The 23,205-nt window shown below is 43.5% G+C and overlaps 1 protein-coding gene across 5 annotated transcripts in view; it reads left to right on the top strand.

Moving 5' to 3' along the window:
• The window catches only part of LOC139574379 (TBC1 domain family member 2A-like), a 28,681-nt gene that overhangs the window by 2,330 nt on the left and 3,146 nt on the right, over nt 1–23,205 (top strand). For 3 of the 5 annotated variants that reach the window (XM_071398896.1, XM_071398899.1, XM_071398898.1), the window contains exons 2-15: nt 5,978–6,491; nt 7,159–7,309; nt 13,691–13,817; nt 14,589–14,725; nt 14,983–15,221; nt 15,490–15,759; nt 16,019–16,144; nt 19,654–19,764; nt 19,929–20,101; nt 20,399–20,711; nt 20,836–21,023; nt 22,010–22,130; nt 22,423–22,608; nt 22,820–22,941. In XM_071398896.1, the coding sequence (XP_071254997.1) occupies nt 5,978–6,491; nt 7,159–7,309; nt 13,691–13,817; nt 14,589–14,725; nt 14,983–15,221; nt 15,490–15,759; nt 16,019–16,144; nt 19,654–19,764; nt 19,929–20,101; nt 20,399–20,711; nt 20,836–21,023; nt 22,010–22,130; nt 22,423–22,608; nt 22,820–22,941 (2,778 nt within the window). Of the gene's footprint in view, nt 1–5,977; nt 6,492–7,158; nt 7,310–8,762; nt 8,880–13,690; nt 13,818–14,588; nt 14,726–14,982; nt 15,222–15,489; nt 15,760–16,018; nt 16,145–19,653; nt 19,765–19,928; nt 20,102–20,398; nt 20,712–20,835; nt 21,024–22,009; nt 22,131–22,422; nt 22,609–22,819; nt 22,942–23,205 lie in introns of those variants that run through there. The other 2 variants (XM_071398897.1, XM_071398901.1) reach the window with 2 other exon arrangements.

Genomic DNA, 23,205 nt, shown 5'->3' with positions numbered 1-23,205 from the left:
ATTATTATTATACCTTTATTTCACAAAGACCAGACTGAGACCAAGGTCTTTTTTACAGCTGGGCCCTGCGTATACATGTTTACACATACAGTTTAGATACAATCATTAAGAAACTACACAAGACAAACAAACGATCACAGATAACACAAAAAATACAGCAGCAGATTGTTACATTTACACATTGAATGGGGCGTGCACAGCCCTCCATTTGTAGTCTACGATCAGCTGCTTTGTTTTGCTGACGGTGAGGGAGATGATGTTGTCCTGGTCTCTGCCCTCCACCCTATAGGCTGTCTCATTGTTGTCAGTGATCAGGGCTACCACTGTCATGTCGTCTACAATCTTAACAATGGTGTTGGAGTCGTGCGCGATCACTCAGTCATGGGTGAACAGGGAGTACAGGAGGGGACTAAGCACACACCCTTGAGGGGCCCCTGTGTTGAGGGTCAATGTGGTGGATGTGTTGTTGCCTACCCTCACCACCTGGGGGCAGTCCATCAGGAAGTCCAGGATCCAGTTGCAGATGAATGACTTCATTCCCAGTGTCCTTAGCCTAGTAATGAGCTTGGAGGACACAATGGTGTTGAACTCTGAGCTGTAGTCAATTAAAAACATTCTCACATAGGTGTTCCTCATGTCTAGGTGGGAAAGGGCAGTGTGAAGTGCATTGGAGATTGCGTCATCTGTGGATCTGTTGGGGCGGTATGCGAATTAGAGTGGGTCCAGGGTGTCTGGGATGATGGTGTTGATATGAGCCATGACCAGCCTTTCAAGGTATTTCATGGCTACATATGTGAGTGCTACGGGGTGATAGTCATTTAGACAGGTTACCTTGGTGTTTTTGGGCACAGGAACTATAGTGGTCTACTTGAAACATGTAGGTATTAGACTGGGTCAGGGAGAGAAATGTCAGTGAAGACACTTGCCAGCTAGCTGTTCAGCGCATGTCCTCAGTACGCGGCCTGGTAATCCATCTGGCACTGCGGCTTTGTGAATATTACTTACTCACATCGGCTATGGAGAGCGTCATCACAGTCATCAGGAACAGCTGGTGCCGTCATGCATGGTTCAGTGTTGCTTGCATTGAAGGATAAGTATTGGCAATCAGCTTTGCTACTTTGATACAAATCGCTGAAGACTTCGTTTTGTACAGTGCCCCTCGTCACCACAAATTACTTCAATGATGGCAGTCTCCGTCTAAAGTATGTAGAGAACGACAGAACAGTGGAAGAATTTAGTGCGAGTCGTTAGACTGCTTGACAGACAGAATAGCAACACCAGTAGAGCTACAACACCCCTCATTCTGAAATGACACCTTTTCAGAAATGATATAGTCTAGTATGCTCAGTCCCCTTTATATTCACACAACCAATGACAGGTCCATGAGTATTTATTATGGTGTGTGATACCCAGGCCCTGTCCAGACACAACCCTTAGCCCCTACTCTCAGAGATTTGAGATCTGAGAGGCATTGATAGGTGGTGACATGGTGATAGCTCCACCCTCTAACAGACTTGGTATACTTTTTGCCATATTGCTTACACCTGTTCAATCCTCTCAGATCTCCACAAGTGCCGAGGATGTATGAGCTAGTGGTTGTTTCTGGACAAACCCCACAACCCTGTGGGTTTGTGGTGGACGTTCAGCACATCACTTGAGGCATTGGTTGGATGTTTCATTCCATTGCTGGACACACCCTATCAGGCCAATCACCCTAACCAGGCAGTTCTGGTTCTTCCTCAGAGTATGGTTGTGAAAAGTTGGAGATCTGCTGTAAACAGTGCAAGGATGTCTACTATTCACACACTTGCTTCGTTCCAGATAATTAGATGTGGAACCGTTGACTGACTATGGCTAGGGCCATATCTCTAGTTTAGCAATATATATACTGTTTTATTGGCTGTATGCCATCATTGACGGAGATTACCAATGGTTAACCTGGTAGCTATGATATATCAGTTAGCTAACTATTTACACTAACAGCGGTTCATTAATAAGACAATAAACACTCATCTTTGTGGCTAGTTTATCATTTTTGATCTAATTTTATAATCTTAGAAGTAGAAATTGAGAAATATAATTAATATATGAATGATTGGCTACTAATAGATGAATAGAATGGGTGTTTGAAGGTTGAACATACATTTTGAAGGGACAGGAAGTGTTGGCTGTGCATTTGGCCAATAACAGGCATTCCACATTTAAAAAATCTAAATATTAAGTTGTTTGTGTTTTATATGCAAACACAAGAACTGGAAGTTTTTTTTGTTTTCTCGTACCCGATGGCTCAGTTTTAACTCAGAAAATGAATTATCTGCATGAACACGGGTCCGTGTACCTTTTTGCCAATTAATATTTCTTATTAGATAAGATAAAAAATGAGTAAATGGTCCTTCCTCCTTTATTTGATTTGAATCGGAAATCAAACAAGACGAGCGGTTTTGTTTTTATTGTCTAAAGGAAATATTAAATGATGAGAAATTGGAAAATTATTTGATTATTCAAATGTTGTCTTTTTAATTCTCGGTTCTGGTTCGACCCATGCACTATGTTTTGGCCAGTTAATAGTCGTGGCTTCCTGACAACACAGAATGGGTTTCTTTATGTTTTTAAGACAAATTTCTTATTCCAATGATTTGATGATTGACAGTTAATGTAGTCGGTCATGTGACCAGTCCTAAGTCCAAATTGGCCTGGGTCAGTGAGACAGTCACTTCCACAACTTTTAAAAGTTTAACGACTAACCTGTATCCTACATAACCTACAGCCCACATAATTGTGGATAAGATTTCATTCAAAAATGTTTTGTGTAAATGGGTATGATCATACGATGATAAATGTTTCATTTGGGTGTATAGGATGGGTGTATAGGATAATGCATAGGATCTAATATAATATTTGACATATGTATTTGTAACACTTTGTCAAGATTCATTTTGTCCCAAGCTGAATCTTATCCGGTACAAATTGGAAACACCTGGAACACTAAACACCAAGCCTGTCACGACTTCCGCCGAAGTAGGTCCTTCTCCTTGTTCGGGCGGCGTTCGGCGGTCGACGTCGCCGGTCTTTTAGCCATCGCCAATCCACTTTTCATTTTCCATTTGTTTTGTCTTTGTTTTCTACACACCTGGTTTCTATTCACCAATTACATGTTCATTATTTAACCCTCTGTTTCCCACATGTTAGTGTGCGTGTTTATTGATTGTTAATGGCGGTACTTGTCGGCTGGTTATGTTTGCCGGGTTATGTATTTTACGCCCGTTATTTTCGAGTGAACGTTATTTCTCAGCACTTTGAGTATTGTCTGTATACTGGTGCTGTCGTGGAATTAAATACCTTGTACACTCATTTCTGCTCTCCTGCACCTGATTCACTGCACCAGTTAACCACCGCCTGACAAAGCCATTGTCAGACATCAGCGGAACAAAAGTAATACAACATATGGCTGCTATTCAGCAGATTGTTGCTCTCCAACATAACCGGCAGCACAGTCGGTTGGTGTGTATAAATGCGCACATTCTCAACAACCTGAGCCAGGCAGGGCAAACTTCGGAACGATGTTTCTTTTGAAAGTTATTTCAGCTTTGCACGATGGGCAATGGTGTTCTACACTGCCTTTTTGTGTACCACATTTATTTATATATTTTAAAAAAACGAACGTGTTAATAAGAACCCAATATTTTTAATCAACCAGGTTGTCACCGAAATAATAATAGTGTGTTTTTTAAATGAATGCCAATACTGTTTTCTATGCTTGTTTTCACTTAATACGTTGGGATACATGTGCACTTGTAGTCAGAAAGGCCTTTTTCCCCCTTGTAGGCAACAGTAGGCCTATGCAATTTTCTTCATAACCCATTTCATATTTTGCATATTCATATTTTTTATAAATGCATAATGCATTTATTAATAGTCTCTTTTTTTGTGTACATTACACCATTTCTTTCATAATGCGTTTTATACAAGGCTATGTCAAATTTTATTATGGTTGACAGATTGGAGAAAAAATGCCCAACTTTATTTATTTTATTGTGTGGTATTGATGAAGGTATTTGATTGGGGAATGTGGATACATTTTTATGATGGAAAATTATAATACACACCATAATACATGCACACAAACACTTACACACATATAGACACACATACTTTGTTTTTACTCATGTTATAGCCTACTCTTGACTTTTTTATGAATATTTTTAAATAAAATATTTGTATCTAGTTGTCATGTATTCATTGTAGTTTACATGTTTCAGTAATGAATAACATGGTTAATAGTCCTTAGCTTTTGGTATATTTGGCATGTTTATACATATTCTGTATTTCCACTGAAGAAAGCAGTAATTAATCAACACACTACTGTAAATAATGGACAGTACCTGGTATAAAACGGAAATTGCTCTCTGTAAATAAATTGTGAGAAATGCTCAGTCTGAAGCCATTCGGCTATGGGTTTCACAGTCCTATAATAATGATACGAGTTATATCACCGTAAAAATAGTTTATTTACAACCTATGGGGTATAACATGTTGGGCAAAGTGGTATAGGAGAGTCTGACATATAACCCCTAACTTGAGTTCAGTCTTCACCAATGAGAACCAAGAGGGGCTTAGCTTTGTCCTTCATGACCGGGAAAGGCCTCGATTCTAGGCCGTAGAAAATCCTCCATCCATCTCATTAGATCAGAACAGGATGGATCAACAGTGATTCATATTACTGGTTTGCGTCCTTAAAAAAAAAGGATAGTTGTGTTTTGCTGCATAACACACTTACATTATTTGTCTACCCATATGATGTGGATCATTGTCAGGTTATTAGATGTATAAACTTTAACAAAATAACACCATGGTTATAATAACACTTTAAACAGGTCGTTTTGTAAATGTATAGAATGTGTTTGTTTCAGGTCCACACTGGTAAGTTAACTTATGTAAATTAGACAGTCACAGAGGATTTTCTTGTGCATTGCACATTAAGGCAACTTTGATGTAAGGCTTGATCACACCCGTAGTGAAGACTTCTATCCATCACGCCCGTTGTTGCTTATCCATTGTTCACTAGATATATCAATGTAATTACAGAATGCTTCCCACCACTAGATCACATAACTAGACGTGAGCTGGACGTGATCCCAACGCTGCCACCAATGTAGCGAAAGAAAGTGAAAGCTGCGACAGGGACTCTGACCAGGGCTCATGCGTGGCAAAGTGAGCGCTATCTAATGTCTGTTGCCTTGAAAGTTGAGTAGGCCTCTGGGCAGAGGCAGTAGGCCTACAATGCTGGCATTTGCCTTGTTACAGTAGCCTAAGTATAAAACATGATTGACACGACCGTAATCATCATCATGAAATGGCCTTGGAAGTGCCATAAGTGTAAGCCAACAATTCATTATTTGACATGAACCTGTTTACCTGCATTGATATGGCTTACTTGATCATAGTCCAGACTCCTTATAGCTGCAAATACCATGCAGTTGCACCAGGGGAAATTAAACCACAGATTTTTTTTTTCTTGCAGGTCTTCTGTTTCCCAACATTTATTGATGAATTGATTTCCCATTATGAAAATGGATCCCCATTCCCCAATCAAGTACCTTTTTTATCGATACCACAAAAATAAACAGACAAATCCAACTTTTTACGCCATTGGCAACCCTCATAAAATCCGACATAGCACCAGTATGACCATTTCAAAAACATTGTAGAGAGTGATACAAGGAAAAACATGGCAAAAGATTAGAGACACAAAGTGCAACACTTTTATAAGCCAGTCATATTAGTTTACAAATGGAGATGAAAATAAAATATTACACATTGAACAGTTTAATGTGTTCATGCTGACCCCATTGTTAAACCCTCACTATAATGGTAAGTCTCCAAGTGGAGCAGAGTGACCTCTCCATTGTAGGCTACCATGTCATTGTTTGCTTTGTTTTAGTTGAGCTTTTCTTTCAACTCCCTCTTGGTCTCTCAGTGTGATGGAGGGAGAGGGCCCAGAAGGAAATCCCAGCACTGCCTCGTCTCACTCACTTCCTCCCCAAGCAGAGGCGGTAAGCCCAGCGGATGAGGATGATTGTATCACAACAGGGAGGAACTCTGAAGAGACCGCTACACACACAAACAGCATGGGCCAGCCGAGTCAGGACCACCAGAGTGAAGGTGTCCCAGCTAAGACTGCTGCCACAGACAACAACCAGAGTCAGTCTGCCACCACCATGGACAACCAAGCCCAGCAACAACCCACGGAATGCCTGTCTAACACTAAACTATGTGGGTATCTCCTTAAACAAGGAGGTCCCCTGAAGTCGTGGAAGTCGCGCTGGTTCACGTACGAGGAGAAGAAGAGCCAGTTGTTTTACTATAGGACGGCGCAGGATGTGACCGCTTTGGGGAGGATTGAGCTGTGCAGAGCCACGTTCGGTTACCCCCTCCACGGAGAGCAGGGCACCTTTCACATCCAGACCTCTGAACGGACCTTCGTCCTCAAGGTAATGTTTATTTAATCTATACTATATCAGGGGTGGTCAAATCTGAATCTCGAGGTTGGCCGTTCTGCCTGTTTACTTGATTATTATTGTTACTTGATTATTAATGTCAGTGGTTGGCCAAAGTCCCTGATTTAGAGGGGATTCACTTCTGGGGCCGTCACAAGTTCAACCGGTATCCCCAGGGTTTTCCCAAACGTAGGACTTTGCTCTGAATGTGAGTGTCATCAATATTTCTGAAATGTCATTGGTTTTTGTGGAGGGATGGGGAAGACCGCTAAAAGGATAAATGAGGCAGCGAAACAGTGGTGCTCCTGTATCTGAATAATGGTCACATGGTAACCCAGACATTTGGGTCACACATCTATTCCTCTCAATAAGAAACCAACAGGTCATTTTTTGTCAGAGATTAATCATGGAAGCTAAATGGGAATGATTAGTAATTACAAAATGAAGGCATCTCTCTTTCTGTTTTGTTGTTTTGTCCATGTTTATATACAGGAAGATAAATACATATTCATACATTGCATTATAATACTTTATCTTGATCCACAATGGAACATTGTGATTAAAAGGAACTCAAACATTTTAGAAGTCATGCATTACAGATATTCTGACTCGGGCACACATGTACAGTAGGCTAACAATATATATTCTCTGTCTGTTTCAGGCAGATAACCAGGAGGCCATGATGTACTGGCTACAACAGCTGCAGCTGAAGAGATGGCAGCACCGAGACCAGCTGACAGGAGAATCCACACGTCACTGTACTGACCACCTGAGACCAGAGGGACAGGGGGAACTACCCACCAGCTGCCCAGGTACAGAAAGACGGGAAGTAGTAGAATGAAGTGGCCCCAGACACTGATCAAGATTATGTCTGACATGACAATGATCGACAGAGAAGGTTGTTCATGTAGAAACATCTGGCAACCAAGCTAAGAATAACAGCTCAATACCATCATATACCATGCGTGGTTTAATGCTTAGTGAAGCGTTAAAAGATGTGAGAGAAATGTAATACTTCAAGTTAGTATAACAGTGAAAGTGGAAGCCATCAGACACATCAAGTTAACAGTGACTGGTATGTCAATGACCCAGGCTGTATCACATCCGGCTGTGATTAGGAGTCCCCTAGGGCGGCGCACAACTGGCACAGCGTCGTCCGGGTTTGGCCGGGGTAGGCCGTCATTGTAAATAAGAATTTGTTCTTGACTGACTTGCCTAGTTAAATAAAGGTAAAAAATGTTTTACATTATGTAACCAGTTGGATCATGTTATCTGAGGAAATGTTTTGTTTAAAGTTGATATCATACTAAATTGTACTATGAATACCTTAGGAGATGGGTGTCATTATTCTATCAAAGGAGTTTGTCTCAAGTTATTCCACTCCAAATTGACACATGCTAGTTTAGAGGTTATTTCTAATATGTACAAGATCCTACACACAGATACCGAACACACCCTATGACACCGTTTGATTACAATGAAACATTGGCAGATTAGAGGTGAAAAACAAAACTAGGTGTAATGAACACGATGGGAGACAGAGAGCTGGTTTCAAGCACAGGGCGCAGCAGGTGTTTATTTGTAAAGGACCCACAGGAGGAGGCAGGTAGCTGGGTCCAGGGGCAGGCAGAAGGTCATACACAGGGGGTCCAAAAAGGCAACAGTACAGGCAGGGAAAAGGCTCTAAACGTCGTCCGGGAGATCAGGCAATAGGTTGTTAACAGGGAATCCGATAGGCTAAAGTACAGGCACGGAATAGACAAAAGGAGTACGTTTTTGCCTGCCTCACTATCATACACGGGAGGATTAAATTACAGGAAAAACAGAGCTCCAAATAGAAGTGTGTCACAAAACAAACAATATATAAGGAACTGAACTAAATAGTGTGTGATAATGACATACAGGTGTGTGAACAGGTGATCAGAATTCAGCTGTTTGGGATCTGGAGAGTGAGCTGCGTTCAGGGGATCTATGTGTTTGAGAGTCAGTTGGAAGCAAACGTTCCACTAGGCAACAAACTAAGTTAGTTGAATTGAATGTTATAATTTTTAACTAACCATTAGTAATAACTCACAATGTCCAAACAACATCAAATTTATTTTGAGTGAAAACAGATGTCAATGCACTGGAGTGTGACGTCAATATTTACCACACTCGTCCCTTGGCTACATAGTCACTTCATGAATCATCAGCAGTCGACTTTGTCAGTCTCTCCCTGGCTGGTAAGTGGCCTCACTAGGGATTTCCAAATTCTCCCACTGAGACCTAGCTTCCTGAAATCCTTTTACTCTGGCAGCACACCCACTTCCTTTCGGTGATTCAGCAAATCTACTGTGGGCATCAAGTGTAGCCAGCCAATCAGAGACTTAAACAGAACTTTGGGTAAGTTATTCATCTTAAACTCTCAAATAGACTTTCATACAAACATTCTGTCCAAAAAACTAGTTTACATACAAAAATGTTAGTAACAATCGACGTCACTTTAATTTTACAGTATTCTTGTTAGAAAAGTGTGACAAGTATTGTAACTGATCATTTTTACACTCGAGGGTTACACTGATGACACTGTATTCAGGTAATTGAAACACTCTGAACTTTCCAGATAGAAATACTATGAGTACAGCTGACTCTGCTGATATGATTCCCTATTCCACATGACAGACGGTCATAACTGTTCTAAACGATACATTTCTATAGGAACGTTCTGTAATGTTGCAGCCTTCGGAACAGGCCCTAGTGTTGTTAAACAGAATGCATGATTGGAGCCATTCCAATGTTTTAAAATGCATGGAGGATTAACAGACTTCTTCCATGTTCCTCCGGCAGGCCAGTCAGCTGATGTCTGGGAAACAACTGGCCTATTTGGTCTCTAGTGTTTTAGAACAGAGACCTATGTTTACAAATAATAAGGAAGCTGTCTTTGCTGCTCATTTCCATCATGTAAAATACAGTATTTCCACGAGTTAAATCAGGCATTTCTATATAAATATATATATTCAGTATGTGCACTACTTAGATATATTGGCAAATGACTGGCCCTGGCAGTTAACTTTTATCTGTTGCAATAGTTTCTCGAAGAATATTAATTCTTTGCCAATATTCATATCTCTACTCTGTAAACCTGAATTGCTGTCTTAAAGGTACAGTACCAACAAATGAAGGGTTGACTTCCCTTTTCCAGGTAGCCTAGCATTGGGCCAGTAACCAAAAGGTCGCTGGTTTGAATCCCTGAGCCGACTAGGTGAAAAATCTGTCTGTGCCCTCGAGCAAGGCAATTATTGCTCATGAACGTCGCTCTGGATAAGAGCGTCTGCTAAATGACGTAAAATGTAGATTAAGATAGACTGGGGAGGGGAACGCAAGAACAATCAAAATCTCTCTGGTAGCTATTCATGGACTTTTAGGGTCATGGCATTTTCATGAAACAGATGAAAGGTTATTTTCACCTACACAAGCCTTTATCATTGCAAATAAATAATGAGATTGGTAGGTGGGGTTCAGGACAGGAAACAACGTTGATCAGATGTGCTTAGATCTTTCTCTGCACCGTCTGCAAATTGCAGACAAATGCTCGCTCTAGATGCGTTACCGCTTTCATCTCTGCAGACTTGATACCAGTAAACCACTTATCTACTGTTAGTATTGTAACTGATCATTTTTACACTCAATGGTTACACTGAGGACACTGTATTCGGGTAATTGAAATCAATCAATCAAATGTATTTATAATGCCCTTCTTACATCAGCTGATGTCACAAAGTGCTGTACAGAAACCCAGCCTAAAACCCCAAACAGCAAGCAATGCAGGTGTAGAAGCACGGTGGCTAGGAAAAACTCCCTAGAAAGGCCAGAACCTAGGAAGAAACCTAGAGAGGAACCAGGCTATGAGGGGTGGCCAGTCCTCTTCTGGCTGTGCTGGGTGGAGATTATAACAGAACATGGCCAAGATGTTCAAATGTTCATAGATGACCAGCAGGGTCAAATAATAATAATCACAGTGGTTGTCGAGGGTGCAACAGGTCAGCACCTCAGGAGTAAATGTCAGTTGGCTTTTCATAGCTGATCATTGAGAGTATCTCTACCGCTCCTGCTGTCTCTAGAGAGTTGAAAACAGCGGGTCTGGGACAGGTAGCACTTCCGGTGAACAGGTCAGGGTTCCATAGCCGCAGGCAGAACAGTTGAAACTGGAGCAGCAGCACGGCCAGGTGGACTGGGGACAGCAAGGAGTCATCATGCCAGGTAGTCCTGAGGCATGGTCCTAGGGCTCAGGTCCTCAGAGAGAGAGAGAGCATACTTAAATTCACACAGGACACCGGATAAGACAGGAGAAATACTCCAGATATAACAGACTGACCCTAGCCCCCCGACACACAAACTACTGCAGCATAAATACTGGAGGCTTAGACACTAGGAGTTGGGAGACACTGTGCCCCCGTCCGACGATACCCCCGGACAGGGACAAACAGGCAACCCGGACAGGAAGATCACGTCAGTGACTCAACCCACTCAAGTGACGCACCCCTCCTAGGGACGGAATGGAAGAGCACCAGTAAGCCAGTGACTCAGCCCCTGTAATAGGGTTAGAGGCAAAGAATCCCAGTGGCGAGAGGGGAACCGGCCAGGCAGAGACAGCAAGGGTGGTTCGTTGCTCCAGTGCCTTTCCGTTCACCTTCACACTCCTGGGCCAGACTACACTCAGTCATAGGACCTACTGAAGAGATGAGTCTTCAATGAAGACTTAAAGGTTGAGACCGAGTCTGCGTCTCTCACATGGATAGGCAGACCATTACATAATGGAGTTCTATAGGAGAAAGCCCTGCCTCCAGCTGTTTGCTTAGAAATTCTAGGGACAGTAAGGAAGCCTGCGTCTCTTGTGACCATAGCGTACGTGTAGGTATGTAAGGCAGGACCAAATCGTAAAGATAGGTAGGAGCAAGCCCATGTAATGCTTTGTAGGTTAGCAGTAAAACCTCGAAATAAGCCCTTGCCTTAACAGGAAGCCAGTGTAGAGAGGCTAGCATTGGAGTAATATGATCACATTATTGGGTTCTAGTCCAGATTCTAGCAGCCGTGTTTAGCACTAATTGAAGTTTATTGAGTGCTTTATCCGGGTAGCCGGAAAGTAGAGCATTGCAGTAGTCTAACCTAGAAGTGAAAAAAAGCATGGATACATTTTTCTGCATCATTTTTGGACAGAAGGCTTCTGATTTTTTGCAATGTTACGTAGATGGAAAAAATCTGGCCTTGAAACAGTCTTGATATGTTCGTCAAAAGAGAGATCCGGGTCCAGAGTAACCCCCGAGATCCTTCACAGTTTTATTTGAGACAACTGTACAACCATCAAGATTAATTGTCACGTTCAACAAAATATCTCTTTGTTTCTTGGGACCTAGAACAAGCATCTCTGTTTTGTCCGAGTTTAAAAGTAGAACATTTGCCGCCATCCACTTCCTTATGTCTGGAACACAGGCTTCCAGGGAAGGCCTTTTTTTGGGCTTCACTGTGTTTCATTGAAATGTACAGCTTTGTGTCATCCGCATAGCAGTGAAAGTTAACATTATGTTTTCGAATGACATCACCAAGAGGTAAAATATATAGTGAAAACAGTAGTGGTTCTAAAACCGAGCCTTGAGGAACACCGACATTTACAGTTGATGCTGTAACCAAGGCTCCTAGTTCAGCAGGGTGTCAGACAGGCACTTCCTCTCTCTCTCTCTGTCTGGGCCATGCTGAATCACTCCCTGCAGCTGTCAGTGGAGCTGTAGCTTAAACATTCATTACACAGATTCCCCAGGGGTCAAAGAGCAGGCCACACTGGAATCACCTGGGACACGTCCAGTAGGCAAACATTGTGGGACTATAAGATAGAAATATTATATGTAGAACAAACATGTCTCTCAGCTCTATTCATGACATTTTGAAACACTGAACTTTCCAGATAGAAATACTATGAGTAGTGATTTTACAGGAAAGGAGATGCTAATGTACCTTCATTCAATCTAAATGTGAAGGTAAACTCAGTTGGATTTTATCCACTTGTTATTAGATATGACATGGTAGCAGCTACTGTATTACCCAATGTTATTAGTCCTTAGCTACGCCACACTTCCTTAACTAGTCAATCAAATAAGCACCACCTCTTTTACAATAGTATTTCAACAGTAGAATATGAAGTGGTAGAAGAGGTCTAACCAGGGCCAAATTCAGTAGGCAAAAGTTGTAGAATGTTGCAGATAGAAATGTCATGAATAGAGCTGAGACATCTTTGTTCTACGTAAAATATTTATATCTTGGAGTTCCACAATGTTTGCCTACTGAACGTGTCCCAGGTGATTCCAGTGTCCCCTGCTCTTTGACCCCTGGGGAATCTGTGTAATGAATCTCTACAGCTCCACTGACAGCTGCAGGAGGTGATTCTGCATGGCCCAGACAGAGAGAGAGAGAGGAAGTGCCCGTCTGACACCCTGCTGAACTAGGAGCCTTGGTTACAACACCGCATGGCTACACTACACATACTACAGGCTATTCCGGTCCAATAAATCAACACATCCGTATGTTATTTTGAAGCTTAAACGGCTTGTATAAGTGAGAAATTCAACTGTTCAAGTCATAGCTGTCTTGAATATGCATCAATGAACAATGTAAAAGTGACGTTATTGCTAGTTCCCTGTTTTGACTTTGCCCAACGCCATTGAGTTTGCTCCTGTTGTAGACACAACCTTTCCTACCAACTGGTTTGTGAACTGTGAGGTATTTCATGCTTGTCCTGACATGCCCAGAACGTTTCACGAAGGAACAGAACAGTATGCTTTGACCGTAGTACTCCGTTGAATATTCCCACGGTCGCCATTGTAGTTGTATCTAGCGTGCACAACTTGGTTGGCCAAAAGATATCAGGACTTTTGTCAGTTAATAAAAATATATGAATCTTTTTGACTTTTCAATGGGTCTCACCCCATGGTGTCATAACTTTCAGTTCATAGCAGTACAGTAAGAGCAAACAATTCGTCTCAAGACCAAGTGGGCAGATAGTCATGATCTTTATTCTCTTTATTACAACCCATAATATCCCTCATTGTCTTCAGCCAGAAGTTTCCTGCTTGTTACATGAGTAGCTGTGTCCTTTGTGTGCCCTGGCTCCAGAGGGCGTGATCCACTGACATTGTTCTTTCCTGTTACGTCCTGTAACGTAGATGACTTCCTGCCCACCATGAAGACCCCGCCAGGCCTCTTGGGCGAGGAGGCTGCCAATCTGCCTGCACCGCAACAACGGGCCCCCCTAAGCAACTTCTCCCTCAAACATCCTCTGATAGAGATTCAGTAGGTGAATTTATTTATTTATTATTTTTTCCACCCATCTTTACCATTCATTTGGCGTTGAGGCATATGGCTGGACCTGTACAACAGATGGTATGGGATACTAGGGCTGGGAATTGCCAGGTACCTTCACGATACAATATTATCATGATACTTAGGCGCCGATACGATATGTACTGCGATTCGATACTGTGATTTTATTACGACTCAATGTTCCAAACATATTGCTCACCATATGTCTGCTGCAGAGGGACGAGAGCGAGCCATGAGAAAACAATCAGTCATGCAAATAAAAGTGCTGAAAACAAAAAGAAGATGGAGAACAACAAAAATACTGGGGTTTTGGTGCAGGTACAGCCAACTAGCGCAAAAGTAACATTGTGATATTGTCAAAATGATATGATGTCGTATCTTCAAAAATAATATCCCGATATGTAACTGTATAGATTTTTTTCTCCATCACTTTGGGGTACGTTGTAGTAGTTGACGATGGGCTTGATATTCATCGAAATTATTGATCTTAGACATTAGAACTGTTTGTAGCTATGTGACTACAGGTGCTTGTCCTCTGCCAATCTAACATGTCAAGATTGACTTCATAGTGAAAGTGACTTTGAGATTAATGTTTTTTGGGGGACTTGTACCTTAATCACTTCATAAAAAAGGGATTGTTTTAGTAGTAGGTTTACACTAAGGCTGGCACTTGGGGGTGGAGGTGTTGGCGTGCATGCTTACGTTTGTGTGTGTTCTCACACATGCGTGCTGCTCCTACAGGAACTCGGTGCACAGTCTTTTTTACAAGCGGTCCTCCCAGGAACTGAGTCGCAGTGTGTTCCATTTGGAGGCGCCTCCTCCCTGGACCCCACTGAACCCATCAAAGACCCCCTACCAGACAGCCCAGGACAGGCTTGGTATGTCCCACACACACCCTAGCCTCTGGAGATGTTCTCTAATACACTGGCATCCTTCTGCCCTCTGTTGGCAGCTGATTGAAATCATACAGAAGGATCAGGTTTTCTCATTGTCTGATAGCATAATGTCCTCATTGCTCTAGTAACATTGTCATTTTTTTCTTGTCTAAACAAAGAAAATTTTTATTTCACAAGTTATTGATCTCACAGTCCATAATAACCACAGAGCCATAGCTAACCTCCATGCCCTCCTACAGACCCTAGGACTCCCGTTGACCCCCCGACTCCTACCACCCCGCTGCTGTTGACGGACCCTGCGGGTGAGCGCTCCCCTGGGGGGGGCAGGTTGTTCCCATGCCCATCCCCGAGGATCAGGAGGAAGACGAGGGGCAGCTCTGCCACCATGCCCGCTGCGCTACGGGAAGCTGCTTCAGACAAAACGACCCGCCTTCAGCAGGAGAAACACATGCTGGCTGAGGAGGTCAAGGCCCAGAAGGTTAGAGCTAAGACCAAAGCTGTGCCAGATCTAATAAACCTCCAATATCTTACAAAGCAATGCTTGATTTCCACCCTGCCCTTATCCACTCTCTGACGTCTAGAATATGGCATATGATTGGTTTGATAGGCCTACAAATGTCTTGAAATTCAATGTATTCCTTCTCATTTGAATCTGTGCCAGACTAGATGGACTAACCTCACTATTCACCTCCCATCCTGCCCCTGGCTCTACCCTATCCTCTTCCTCCTCCCCTTCCCCCATCCAGGAGCTGGTGTGGCTTCTCCACAAGGCCCTGGAGGCGGCTCAGCTGGAGAAGCGGACCTGCACCGAGTTCCTGGCAGCCGAGTGTGAGCAGGAGCGTCTGGAGCTATTGAGGCACCGCGAGCGCCAAGCCGCTGACCTGCAGGGTCGTCTGGAGGAGCTGAAGGCCGAGGCGGAGGGTCTGAGAGCGAGCTTGGCCCAAAGGGACGCCCACGTGGCCGAGCTGCAGGAAAACGTCACACTGATGATGGCGAAGAACCACTCCAAACAGGAGGTGAAACCCATTTTTGGGGTCTGGTCCCGTATTCACAAAGAGTCTCATAGAAGGAGTGCTGATACAGGATAAGTTTAGCCTTATTGAGCACAATGATTATGTGGACAGTGGGGACCTGATCCTGGATCAGCACTCCTACTCTGAGATGCCTTTTGAATATGGGCCCGAGTTCTGTTTGGCTCCAAGTGTATACACTTCATGATATGATAATGTATGGCATCACTGCCTAATAATATCATATTTTCTGATGTTATCCCAGGTGATCCTGAAGCTGTCAGAGCAGGTGGCAGCCTGCATGACCGACCCTAGACGCACCGTGTCCACCACTAATGGCCTGGAGGCCCTGACCTTCCACCAGCTGCAGGAGGACACTGAGAACCTCAAGGTTGGTTTGTGGTTGGTCGGTAGTAAGTAGGTCAGTCCAACACCAGAGATGGAATCAAGACTGAAGCCCAGCCTCGACACCAAGACCAGGAGCCTAATTTATAAACGTTTCATACTCACAAAATATGCCCCAAAACATGCGCGTGACAGTTTTTACGTAAAAGTTGGCATTTATAAAAACGGAACTTAATGTGAGAGTGCTTATCCTCCCACAAACTTTAGACCATGTATACGCACAGTTTCCAGTGGTTGAAGTATTGCAATGCAAGAAGGCAAAGTAGCCTATTAGCCTTGTGCAAATGGGGAATATATATTGAATGTACAAAACATGTCTTTCCATGACATAGACTGACAAGGAGAATCCAGGTGAAAGCTATGATCCCTTATTGATGTCACTTGTTAAATCCACTTCAGTGTAGATGAAGGGGAGGAGACCGGTTAAAGAAGGATCTTTAAGCCTTGAGACAATTGAGGCCACATGGATTGTGTATATGTGCCAATCCGAGGGTGAATGGGCAAGACAAAATATTTAAGTGCCTAACAGGCACCAGTAGGTGTCTGGCCCACCTGTTTGTGTTAAGAATTGCAACGCTGCTGGGTTTTTCACGCTCAACAGTTTCCCGTGTGTATCAAGAATGGCCCACCACCCAAAGGACATCCAGCCAACTTGACACAACTGTGGGAAGCATTGGAGTCAACACAGTGACTTATTTATAACCCCAAAAAAACAGGTAGCTAAATATAATAACTAGATTAAATCATTATCTTTGCATTCTAAAATAATTAGAAAGCTATTTCTATGCATAATACATTCCTCATCTTTTCTGACTGATGGTTTCATACTCGCGAAATAGCCTATAGGCCTACAACAAGTTAGGATAGGCTACTGTTCGTTCCGTTTCTCATTTAATGGGACCCACTTCAGTAGTAAATTGATCGGCTACTGGTATTTAAAGTATTTTGCTCTATGTTATCCGATCGAAGCGCAGTGTCACGGTAGAACAGTACGGTTCACCTTTTCCATTGACGTTTGTAGGCTACGTCTGACTACTGTAATATCACATTTCTCGACTAGCCTAGACAATATTTCATTTATAAACATAATATACACTGCTCAAAAAAATAAAGGGAACACTTAAACAACACAATGTAACTCCAAGTCAATCACACTTCTGTGAAATCAAACTGTCCACTTAGGAAGCAACACTGATTGGACAAGACATTTCACATGCTGTTGTGCAAATGGAATAGACAACAGGTGGAAATTATAGGCAATTAGCAAGACACCCCCAATAAAGGAGTGGTTCTGCAGGTGGTGACCACAGACCACTTCTCAGTTCCTATGCTTCCTGGCTGATGTTTTGGTCACTTTTGAATGCTGGCAGTGCTTTCACTCTAGTGGTAGCATGAGGTGGAGTCTACAACCCACACAAGTGGCTCAGGTAGTGCAGCTCATCCAGGATGGCACATCAATGCGAGCTGTGGCAAGAAGGTTTGCTGTGTCTGTCAGCGTAGTGTCCAGAGCATGGAGGAGACAGGCCAGTACATCAGGAGACGTGGAGGAGGGCAACAACCCAGCAGCAGGACCGCTACCTCCGCCTTTGTGCAAGGAGGAGCACTGCCAGAGCCCTGCAAAATGACCTCCAGCAGGCCACAAATGTGCATGTGTCTGCTCAAACGGTCAGAAACAGACTCCATGAGGGTGGTATGAGGGCCCGACGTCCACAGGTGGGGGTTGTGCTTACAGCCCAACACCGTGCAGGACGTTTGGCATTTGCCAGAGAACACCAAGATTGGTAAATTCGCCACTGGCGCCCTGTGCTCTTCACAGATGAAAGCAGGTTCACACTGAGCACATGTGACAGTCTGGAGACGCCGTGGAGAACGTTCTGCTGCCTGCAACATCCTCCAGCATGACCGGTTTGGCGGTGGGTCAGTCATGGTGTGGGGTGGCATTTCTTTGGGGGGCCGCACAGCCCTCCATGTGCTCGCCAGAGGTAGCCTGACTGCCATTAGGTACCGAGATGAGATCCTCAGACCCCTTGTGAGACCATATGCTGGTGCGGTTGGCCCTGGGTTCCTCCTAATGCAAGACAATGCTAGACCTCATGTGGCTGGAGTGTGTCAGCAGTTCCTGCAAGAGGAAGGCATTGATGCTATGGACTGGCCCGCCCGTTCCCCAGACCTGAATCCAATTGAGCACATCTGGGACATCATGTCTCGCTCCATCCACCAACGCCACGTTGCACCACAGACTGTCCAGGAGTTGGCGGATGCTTTAGTCCAGGTCTGGGAGGAGATCCCTCAGGAGACCATCCGCCACCTCATCAGGAGCATGCCCAGGCGTTGTAGGGAGGTCATACAGGCACGTGGAGGCCACACACACTACTGAGCCTCATTTTGACTTGTTTTAAGGACATTACATCAAAGTTGGATCAGCCTGTAGTGTGGTTTTCCACTTTAATTTTGAGTGTGACTCCAAATCCAGACCTCCATGGGTTGATAAATTTGATTTCCATTGATAATTTTTGTGTGATTTTGTTGTCAGCACATTCAACTATGTAAAGAAAAAAGTATTTAATAAGAATATTTCATTCATTCAGATCTAGGATGTGTTATTTTAGTGTTCCCTTTATTTTTTTGAGCAGTGTATATATCACAACCATTGCACCTTTTCTGGCCATGAGTTCATATTCCCGAAGTAGCCATACAACGAATTACCATGCGGATCTCTCATTTAATTTGGCCTATTAGAGAGGCTATTATAATTTCAAGTTTTTGTTCTATGCATCCAAAAGGGAGAGCGGTTTATAACATACAGGTGAACAGACAGTTTATATTTTGCATTGAAGTGTATCGGCAACCACTGGTACAGCCTACTGTAGTTTAGATTTTTTTCAGAATGGACAATGTTTCAGAATTTTTGCACATTTAGGTTCAGGACAAAGTAAATGCAAAACACTATTGAGTTCAAACTATATGTTTACAGGTCCACAACAATTTGCAATTGTTTTTGTCTTTCAGAAATGGTCAAATGTCAAAGCAAAAGAAAACATTTGATGAAGTTCGCTCTTGATATTTCCTTTAGATATACCGTGTTGGTCTAATTCCAATACTTCCAAAGTATACAGCAAATAAGGGTGTTATTGTCACTATAAAAGGTGAATGACGGGCGCTGTCCAGGTGGAGTTATAATGCTCGTTCATGCGCGCACAGGTTCCCGACAGATCGGATTTATAACCAGAAACATGCGTATGCCGTGCTCCACGTTTAGAAATCTCAATTTTTGTGCGTGGCAGTCTTTTTTTTTTTAAACACACGCAGATATTTAGTGTCAAATTTACGCAACGGTTATAAATGAGGCGCCAGAACATTTGAGTCTTTTGGAATAGATTTTAGATATCTATTCTCTGGTCCAAAAAAAGTAGTTGTAGTACAAATATGAATCATATTTCTTTGCTTCTTTAAATGGCCCTGCCCTTCCTCTCACTATTAATAATTCTCACACAGGATGACATTGAGGCCTACAAGATCCAGAACAAGTTCCTGAACTCTGAGATCTACCAGCTGACCAAGCTATGGCGCAACAGTTCAGAGCAGGAGAAAAGCCTTATGGTAAAGGTGGGTCTGCCTAGTGACTATGGGCGCTATTCAGTGCCAAATACATCTGCATGTGCTGTCGAGGTTGAAGTGGCTTGTGGTTAAGTGAAACACTGAAGGCCACTACAGTTAATTGAATTGGGACCTCAGTCTCGGTCTTAGGGTGTGCTTATTTTGTGTTGCAGTGTGCCTACCTGGAGGCCCGTAACTGTCAGATAGAGAGTCGTTACCTGGGTGTACTGAGGAAGCTGCAGGAGAGCAAGGATCTAGAACCGGGCCAGCGGGAGGCTGTGAGGAACCTCATAGAGGACGCACTGAAAGGAGACCTGAACGACGTCCTCGAACTCAACCCTGTCAGGTAACGGGCCCTGGCTCAATACTCTGAACTGGCTTCCTTTCCTTGTCTTTTTGTCTTCTCTGCTTCACTACACTGATAGATGACAGGACCAACCTCTTTTATTTATTTATATTCTTTATTCATACAGGCGTTCCTTTTAAGATTTACAACAGTCTCTTAAGGGCGACACCTTTTTACAAGAACACATTAAATCACCAATGCAGTCCCACAATGAACAAAAAGGAGATTACTATCAATAGTCAATGAAGGCTAAAATGATCTAAAAACAGTGAATGAACACTGATCTCCATTCCTCAGGGAGCATGACGAGTATGGCTTCAAGATCATCCCGGACTATGAGGTGGAGGACATGAAGCTGCTGGCCAAGATCCAGGCCCTGGAGATCCGCTCCCACAACCTGCTGAGGCAGGAGTCCGGGGTCAGACCCCTGTTGGACCGCTGGGCTCAGTACTTGGGCGGCCGCCCGGCCGACGACCTCTGCCCCTCCCCGGAGCTCAAATTCCTGCTGCGGTGTGGCGTGCCACGGGAGTACCGCTCACGGGTGTGGCGCTGGGTGGTGAGGGCACGCACACGCTCGCTGAGGGAGCGTCACCCGGATCGCTATGAGCAGGTGGGTGCTAGTGGATCAGGCTAGTTCACTTCCTTACAATGCATCTCTCAATTTCAGAATCTTTCTTCATCTGTCCATCAGTCTTTCCATCCATCTACATGAAATCCATCCATTACTGTTTCAGCTGTGCCAGAAGAGCCTTACGTCACCCCACCAAGCCTCCAGACAGATCCAGTTGGACCTACACCGCACGCTCACCACCAATCAGCGCTTTTCCTCGCCCTCCAGCCCCACTCTGCAGCAGCTCCAACGAATTCTGCTAGCTTTCTCCTGGCAAAACCCCACCATCGGCTACTGCCAGGGCCTCAACAGGTACTTATTAAGACTCCCTATATCAGTCAGCTGTGTGCTCAATAAATATTAAATCTAGAGAAATACTGCCACCTTATGTACAAAGCTGTAAACTGATATAAAGTGCAGAGTCCAAAATAATATCAAATCAAATTTTATTTGTCACGTGCCGAATACAACAGGTGTAGGTAGACCTTACAGTGAAATGCTTACTTACAAGCCCTTAACCAACAATGCTTTAAGAAGTTAAGAAAATATAAGTGTTAAGTAAAAAAATAGAAAATAAAAGTAACAAATAATTAAACTGCAGCAGTAAAATAACAGTAGCGAGGCTATATACAGGGGATACTGGTTAGTCAAGGTAATTGAGGTAATATGTACATGTAGGTAGAGTTAAAGTGACTGCATAGATAATAAACGGAGAGTAGCAGCAGTGTAAAAGAGGGGGGGGGGACAGTGCAAACAGTCTGGGTAGCCCTTTAATTAGCTGTTCGGGAGTCTTATGGCTTGGGGGTAGAAGCTGCTAAGAAGCCTTTTGGACCTAGACTTGGCGCTCCGGTACCGCTTGCCGTGCGGTAGCAGAGAGAACAGTCTATGACTAGGGTGGCTGGAGTCTTTGACAATTTTTAGGGCCTTCCACTGACACCACCTGGTATAGAGGTCCAGGATGGCAGGAAGCTTGGCTCCAGTGATGTACTGGGCCGTTCGCACTACCCTCTGTAGTGCCTTGCGGTCGGAGGCCGAGCAGTTGCCATACCAGGCAGTGATGCAACCAGTCAGGATGCTACCAACTCAATCAACACAATCTTCTCAATTTAGGGAAGCCTGATTATAACAATTTAGATTTATTTTGTGAAAATCTATGATTAGTCTAAAAACATGCTTTTTCTTGGATCTGGCTACTCAAACTAGGCAGTAGATATACCATACAAGCTCTCAGACTTCAAAACAATCTTGACAGCATATCCAAGGGCAACTATGATATTGGCCAGTCCCTCTCCTTTCAGGCTGGCAGCCATAGCTCTCCTGGTGCTGGAGAGTGAGGAGGATGCCTTCTGGTGTCTAGTAGCTGTGGTGGAGACCATCATGCCTCAGGACTACTACACCAAAACACTCATAGCCTCGCAGGTAATGATCCGGCTCAAAGGAGCAAAATATGTGATTTTAAACAACTGTATAGATGTGTAAAATAATTGTATCTACAGTTCTCTGTAATAAAAAATATATGAAGTGGTGCTTTTAGTGGGATTTAATCCGTTTCAGTTCTGCATCTGTTCCAAAACATGGAACTGAAACTTTTAAATTGCGCATATGTTTCATGAACAACGTAATGAATTCAACATTGCTCATATCATGCCAATATCTGTTGTCATCTGCTGATGTGACTCAATGTGACATGGTGTATGGGTGGATGTTGCAGGTGGACCAGCGCGTGCTGAAGGACTTCATGGCGGAGAAAATGCCCCGACTGACAGCCCACTTTGAGGAGCATAGTGTGGACGTGTCCCTCATCACCTTCAGTTGGTTCCTGGTGGTGTTCGTTGAGAGCCTGCCCAGCGACATCCTCCTGCGGGTGTGGGACGCCTTCCTCTACGAGGGCACCAAGGTACCGTGCTTAAGAGAGACTAGCGCCTGGGCCGAAAGAAAAACAGAAACTTCTAGCTCGTGGTTATTCAAATGTGGGTCCTGTCTGCAGTATGACTGGTTGTTAACTGATTGACAAAATGATATTGATTGTCCAGAGTCTACCCACCTGGTTAGATTTTTTGTTGTTGCGGCAGTTCTAATGTAAACGTACATGCATGGTTTTGATCCAGGTGATATTTAGGTATGCCCTGGCTCTGTTCAAGTACAAAGAGGAGGACATCTTGAACATCCATGACAACGTGGAGATCTACCAATACCTGCGCTTCTTCACCAAGACCATCTCTGACGGCAGGTGAGAGGTCATTAAAGGTCATTTAAGTTCAAACTATGGAGGATGTGTTCTGAAAAAAATGCCACTATATTAGATGTGTTTCTCTAGTGGGATAGGAACCACTATAGTAGAGGTCTTAAACTCCTGGAGTGCTGGTGTGTATGTTTTTGTTACAGCCCAGTACTTACACACCTGATTCACCCCTAAGTGGTTTGTGAACGATTCCACTAAATCACATTTAGCTTGTCCTTTGTAACCTGTTCAATTGTTGTATTATCTATATGG

This window comes from Salvelinus alpinus, chromosome 4 (genome assembly GCF_045679555.1).
Source record: "Salvelinus alpinus chromosome 4, SLU_Salpinus.1, whole genome shotgun sequence".
Lineage (NCBI taxonomy): Eukaryota > Metazoa > Chordata > Actinopteri > Salmoniformes > Salmonidae > Salvelinus > Salvelinus alpinus.
Note: the sequence above shows the minus strand (reverse complement) of the source record. Positions and strands in the feature narration are given on the sequence as shown.